The 7,436-nt window shown below is 38.0% G+C and overlaps 1 protein-coding gene across 10 annotated transcripts in view; it reads right to left on the bottom strand.

Annotated features, from left to right (window-relative positions):
• LOC107622385 (protein LNK1) overlaps positions 4,777 to 7,436 on the bottom strand; it is a gene marked incomplete at its 3' end in the record, with an annotated part of 4,184 nt that continues 1,524 nt past the window's right edge. For 6 of the 10 annotated variants that reach the window (XM_021112882.1, XM_021112884.1, XM_021112885.1 and 3 more), the window contains 4 exon segments: positions 4,777 to 4,922; positions 5,483 to 6,166; positions 6,411 to 6,753; positions 6,867 to 7,344. In XM_021112882.1, the coding sequence (XP_020968541.1) occupies positions 4,777 to 4,922; positions 5,483 to 6,166; positions 6,411 to 6,753; positions 6,867 to 7,183 (1,490 nt within the window). 10 annotated transcript variants of the gene reach the window in all.

The raw sequence follows: 7,436 nt of genomic DNA, 5'->3' as shown, positions 1-7,436 counted from the left end.
ATTTATAGTTATTAATAATGAAAAATTCATATTATCTTCTCAACCTTTTCTCTTTCTCTCTCCCACTAAACGCATCTCTGCTTCTTCCTCATCTAGGAAAAAATGATTAAACCACTTCCAAACTCACCTTTTAAGTTTTAACACACACTTTCATCATTTTTATCGTTTTATTTTTTAAGAAGAATAAAAAAAAATCCAGCAATCAAAAAGAAAGAATAAAATAAAGAAATTATGTAACTTTTTATTTCTTTTTTTTAGTTCATTTTTTGACAATAAATACAAAAACTTTTGAAAAAAACACGTAACTTTATAAGTAAAAACACATAAATTGTACACGAAAAAAGAAGAAAGAAGAAACAAAAAAAACTGTAACATCAAGTTTAGAATTTTAAAAAATTTTGATATCAAAATTAAGAAATTCTTATTTTATGGTTAAAAAATTATAGAGTTATTTTTCACATAAAAAAGAAGTGTGATTCATATGCACATGTGTTAACAATTTTTATTGAATTTGAGCCAATTTAGTTAGATTTGGTTGATAAAATACTTAATGTATAAATAATTTTTATTAAATTTGAGTCAATTTAGTTAGACTTAGTTAATGAAAATATTTAATGTATAACAGGATTTTTTTTTGTGACTGAAATAAATTAAACAAAGAAAAACAAAACAAACAAACAAGGAACTGTCTAAATAGAGGGACAGCCCCGTTCAAGACTACTCTTAAACTCCTCCCAAGGTGAAAGAAGCTCCACATGCGAAAGTTGTAACTTCATCGCCATCTTTGCCATAGTATCTGCCACCGTGTTTGCATCTCTCATAATCAAGCGAAAGTCAACCCGCCAATTCCAATGCATGATATCTCTTATTTTGAGCACCAGTGGATCAATAAATCCAAAACCATCTTGAGTAACAAGATTAAATGCTTCCACACAATCCGTCTCACAAATAACATCTCGTTGACCCACATCCCAAGCTAAGAGATATCCTCTCCAAATAGCAAACAATTCTCCTTGAAGAATACTATTACTCTCAATCATTCCCAAACACCCCATTTGCCAGCTCCCATTACAATCTCTAATAACACAAGCAAAACCAACACTATCATCCAAACCAAAATAACTAGCATCACAATTAATCTTAAAAGTACCAATAGATGGGGGATTCCAAAAACCATTTAGAGTAGAGGGAAGGAACATACGTTGTAATTCAAAAATATTCCTAAGCTCCTTTTCTGAAGTTAATGCCAGACAAATCACTTTTTCCGGAGGCCAAGTTTCATGGGGATTAAAAGATGTCCTCGCCATATCCACCAAAGTCCCGAAAAGAACTTGAACGGATGCTCTCTGCTATGATACAAGAACCAGTTCTTCAATTCCAAAGGATGACAAGAAATATCCAACCTATGCTAGACAAGCTGAGCTTTTGGACAATCCCGAATACAATGTAAAACCGATTCCTGGCTAGAAAGACATCTTGGACACCTATCCGATGACGACATCCCTCTTCTAAAGCGAAAACTTGCAGTAGGAAGAGCCTCTTTAAGACACAACCAAGCCAAAAACTTATGCTTTTCCGGAACAAGCAAATCTCCAATACACCAAGCAAACCCATCCTTCAACACTTCCCAAGCCTTGCAAAGACACCTCCAAATGGGAGAGTCCTTGTTCTTAGGATAACTAAAACAGTCATATAGAGATGATCGGTATTTGGCTTCCAACAATTGGACCCATAGCTTGTTTGGCTGCTGGAAAAAAGTCCAAAGTAGCTTCCCAAGAAGAGCAATATTTACACAATAAGGATCTCTAATCCCCAAACCTCCATATTTTTTTGGAGTAACCAGTACCTTCCAACTAACAAGATTCAATCCTCTTCCATCAACTTGTCCTTTCCAAAGAAAATTCCTCATCATAGACTCCAATTTACTAATGATTCCTTTGGGAAAAATAGAGACTTGCATCTGGTACGTGGGAATAGCAGCAGCAACAGAATTAACCAAGCAGAGCCTACCAGTCCGATTGAGTAAACTTCCTTTTCAGCTTGCTAGCCTACTCCGAATCTTATCCAGGACACCATTGAAAGCTGAACGAGTCACCCTAGAATGGCTAAGGGTAACTCCAAGATACTTGCCCAAGTCTTGGACAAATATGATAGAAGATACCCCAGTAAAAACCTCTTTCCTTGTTGTAGAGACATTTTTGGAGCAAAGCGCTTTAGACTTCTCGACATTAATCTTCATCCCAGATGCTTTGCAAAAAGTCTCTAAAACTAACATCACATTTTGCACTTGTCTCTTTGTAGCTTTACAGAACAGAAGCAAGTCATCCGCAAACATTAAGTGGGATATTCTTGGTCCCTCTCTAAAAATAGCAACCGGCTCCCACAAGCCCAAATCAACCTGATGACTAATAAAGCATGCCAATCGCTCCATACACAACACAAAAAGATAGGGTGACATGGGCTCTCCTTGTCTAAGACCTCGACTAGGAGTAAAGCCATTCAGACGACTCCCATTCTAAAGAATAGATAAGGAAGAAGCAATGACACAATTCATAATCAAATTAAGTGTAGGAATAGGAAAACCAAAGCTTTTAAGGGTATGAGCTAAAAACCTCCAGTCAACTCTGTCATAAGCTTTCTCCAGATCAATCTTAAAGGCCAGTGTGACTTTCTTTGATTTAGTCTTCTTCATAAAGTGGAGGACTTCTTGAGCAATAATGATGTTGTTAGGAGTTCCTCGTCCCGGAATAAATCCTCCTTGAAACGGGCCAACAATCTCCGCAAGATGAGGACGAAGCCTATTAACAAGGACCTTCGTGATGATCTTGTAAACTACATTGCAGAGACTAATCGGCCTGAAATTTTTCATAGATACCGGTGATTCAACCTTTGGAATGAGAACCAGTAAAGTCTCCAACATTCTCGGATCAAGAGGAACACCAGAGAATGCCTGCTTAACCATCTTCCAAACATCAAGACCAATGATCTCCCAATATTCTTTGAAGAAGAAAGCTTGAAATCCATTCCATAAATACCACTACACCTCCAAATTAAATTATCAAAGTGAACCTCAACAGTAACACCCTGATCAAAAGCATCAATGAACTTACAACAGACACCCTTCATAGAGGATAGAAACCAAATACCTCCCTTATGCCCCTCTGCTTCTACTATACCAACAGAGTGATACCCCAACCTTTCTCAAAATAATTTTAAATGTTGAAAAGGGGAGTGAGTTTCAACCACAATAAAAAAAACAGGTCTAAATTTCCTAACAAGTTCCTTACAATGCACCCGGGCTAACTTATTAGAAGCACCCCTAATATTCCAAACAATCATATTTAAACTATCCATAAATAATAGGGACAGAATAAATAAGAACATAAACTCTAAACAGAATCACCAACCTCAATAGGTAGTTTGTCCTGCGGTACTGGCACACTCTGATCTTCAATAATTGCCACCTTTGGACCTCCTGACACTGCACCTGCCATGCTTCCATCTACTAAGATTTTCTCCGTTGTGCCACCATTTTTATCAACTGGCGAGTTCTGCAAGGAGGAAGGCCGAGGACGCTTCCGTAGAGAGATTCCACGACGTGCAGGTGTTCTGCGCGATGGAGATGGCGCAATTTCATGTTTTTCTCGCTTTCCCATCCTAATGCCAATTGATTTGCCTCCATCACCATGCAAATTGGGCTTTGGAACCCTTCTCGAACCAAACTTGTGCTGCTTTCCATCTTGGTCCTTCAAACCTGATGACTGGCCCATTGTGAATTTTTCCTTACGCAGCACTTGTTGCCAGCCCTCTCCATCATCCATGCATGTCTCATTAACATGACCATCAGGCACGTGAGGAGCCAATGATTCTGTAACTACATCCTTTCCTTTAACAACTCCTAATTTCTCACCCAAATTACGAGGATTCTCACCCAAATCACGAGCTTCTGATTCAGCCTCTTGTTGAATCTCATGATTGTTGTGTGGCACTAATGTCGGGGCTTCATTATTTTTTTTATCACCAAAGGAATTTCCGTTTCCTTCCAAGGACTCCTTCTCCATGCACAACGATTTATCATGCCCATACAGTGCACAAGTAGTACAAATCAACTGTAAATTCTCGTACTCCACTTCATAAGTCACACCCTCCACTATAATATGTTTGATTACAGGAAACTCAAGATTAATTTGAACACAAGCTCGGGCATATTTTCCTCTTTCTGCAAGCTTAGTAGCCAAATCTACTTTCACCGGAATCCCTATTGCAGAAGCAATTCGCAGCATTGCTTGTTCCTGGTAGCACCAAATTGGAAGTCCCGAGACTCGAATCCATACCAGCGTTGATCCAAAGAATTTTTCGCATGGCCTAAAATCCACATCCCATGGCTTTACTGCAACATAGTGACCGTCTATCAACCACGGGCCACCAAGAATGACTTTCTCACGATCCGCAGCAATATCAAATTTAACCAAAAAATATCCAAACCCCACATCCAACAAATCAAACCCTCCTTTGATGCGCCATACTATCCGAAGCTTATGCATGAGAGCCGTGTAGCCATAATGTTTATCCAGCACCTTGATCACGATGGCTTTCTTATAAGGTTCAGCTAGACAGCTCTTTGCCTCCTTGGTAAAACTGACACTTGGTGGACGAGAATCACTTTATATTTCTGCAATAAATTAAAAAAGTTTGTTTAACAGTACTTTCTATGCACTGACATTAAGTACTTATAACTCTGAGCAATAAAACTGAAGTGAAGACAGCAACCAATACCTGCTACCATTATGTGGCACCATTGATTTGCATGCTTGATCATCTCCGGTGCAACCATTTGCAATTGAGTCATTATGTCTTTGCTCGGCACTCTTAGCCAAACGGTATAGACTATCCCTTAGGCACAATTTGGTTCTAATATCCAACTGCAGCCAAGCAAAATTTTGTTACCGAAGTAAATTATAATCAATGAAACTGATGAACTTGCAGCAATAATTATAAATAGATAACAATTTTAGCATTAAAGCTTTACATCTTGAAACCTTCAGCCTTTTACTTACCAAAGAATGAAAAAGGAAAAGAAAGAATATCACGCACATGCCTTAAAACACTGATGGCAGCGCCAAACTTCAAAGAGTCACTAGACCTTGAAGATAATGCCACCCACGAAAAGGATAGACCTACCAGGGAGGAGAGACTGTTTCTTCCTGATTTGCATATGGAACAAAGTCCACAATATGCCACAAGTTTATTACTTTGACATTTCACCAGGAAGCATCTTAATTTATGTAACTTGGACATTTAAATAAGTTTACATTACATCATCTTTTTGCCTTAGAATTATGCATACGTAACCAAAATCAAAAGTCATCTTTAAGCTAAACTGGAGTAGGGTGCAACGTTGAGGTAATCACACTCTTTTCTTAAGATTAAAAATCCAAGAATAAACAGGATCAAACTAGGACACCAAAGAAGATTCCAATACCTGATCCATGACCTGTTGCAGCTGGCAAAAGCTGTTTGCTTCAAGTGAGTTGCCGTTCAGTGCAGAGCTCATGGATGAGCTTTCCTGCACAGTTGATGAGTCTATTTCTGGAGAAAACCCTATGCGTACTCCATGAACTTCACTGTGGCCTTCATTTTCATTTTCAAACTGATTATCTACCTTCTGAGCTGAACCTGGACCACAAAATGGCATTTCTCTTGACACACTGTCACTTTTGACACTCCTAGATAACGTGTGTTTATCATGGCAGGGATACAACTTTTCTCCCTTTTCATCTGATTTCAAGGTAGCGGCTTCTAAAGAATGACCATGAGAACTCTCCATGTTTGAGGCACAAGATGATTCTTTAAGAGAAGCTGATGGATGCTCACTTTGCTTGGATCTTGATTTAGACAAAGTCGGAAAGAGGGAAGTGTGATTTGGAGTTTGACTCAAGTCTAGGTGCATTAATGGAATTTGTGTCTGCATGCAACCTAAAGGATCAGAATCTGAGCTCAACTTTTGTTTCTGGATGCTATCAACAGAAGTGATCCCACTGGAAGAGGCTCCAAAGTGTTGATGTATATCTTCATACTGCTCCAGAGGAGTATATTGATGTATGGAATCATCATTTTCTAGGTAACTATTTTTTTGTCTTCCTGCTAACGACTTTGCCATCTTCCTCTGCAACATTAATACATAGTGACTTTTTGTCATACACTAATGAATAAACAATTCATCCCAGTTTATAGGTTCTCCCTAATAAAACAGAGTATGCATTCAGAACCTATTGGAAAATGGAAACCGTATAAATCCAACATTTACCCAGAAAATGACAGTTATGACTACTGGTCTTTCCAATTGTGTGTTACATAAAAGAAAAGTTCAATTTTCCATCATAAAAAAAAATAGTGAAACAGTAACAAACCTTTTCTTTTGGCACCAAGTCAGCTGTATTGCTGGATTTCTTTCCTGATTCATTGAAACTCGTAGGAGGGATGCCATTATCATCAACATCCATTTGAGACCTAACTTTTCTATCAGCAGAAGATAATGTTTTGTTGGAATCATTGATTGGAAGACCTTTAATATCTTCCTTGGAACCCATATCATAGTCAGACATACTTTCCAATGGACTTATTTCTGCACATGAAAATTTGAAGTCAGACTTCAAAGCATCATCAGAACCTTCAGCGTCACGAGAAGACGATAGCCAGCAGAACTCCTCTTCATTATTGAGACTTCCCATTCCAAAAGTTAAATCATAATTCCTGCGATATAAAAATGATATTAAGATATTTATATGACAGGCGCAATACATTGATCGGCATTTCACATCAAATGGAAGATTAGAAGATTTGTGTCAAACAGAAGAGTTTCCTACAACATTCTGTCAACATCTTCAAAGTTCTCTATATCCAGCCACCCATCACTATCAAGAAAACTGAATTCGTTATCATCTTGAGACATCTGATTAATTGGATATTGACTAACAGTACCATCTTCAACAACAGACTTGTCTCTCAGGAGAGTGTCATCAGTACAAAGCTCATCACCACCACAATCCATATTGCTGCTCTTGAAACAGTGACCAGACATGTCAGTATCATCTGATGTTAACCTTTTCAATTCTACATATGAGTCACTATCACAAGAAAACACACCCTCAGGTGTGTGAGACCATGAACCCTTTTCCAGCATCCTTTATTTGTGGGTTGGATTTCTCAAGTACAGTTTCTCTTTATCCTGCGTACCACGGTTATTCACAAAGTCACTACTATTTAATACCATACAACCCCAACTAATTTCTTGCAGCTATGATGCTCCATTACATCAAATCCATCCCACGCGTTATTTTTAAGCTGCAAAACAAAGAGGTATTTAGACAATAAATAATCATAACCCAGCATAAATAACATTATGAATCCACAGCACATCATCAAACCTAATCATG

This window comes from Arachis ipaensis, chromosome B10 (assembly GCF_000816755.2).
Source record: "Arachis ipaensis cultivar K30076 chromosome B10, Araip1.1, whole genome shotgun sequence".
NCBI lineage: Eukaryota > Viridiplantae > Streptophyta > Magnoliopsida > Fabales > Fabaceae > Arachis > Arachis ipaensis.
Note: the sequence above shows the minus strand (reverse complement) of the source record. Positions and strands in the feature narration are given on the sequence as shown.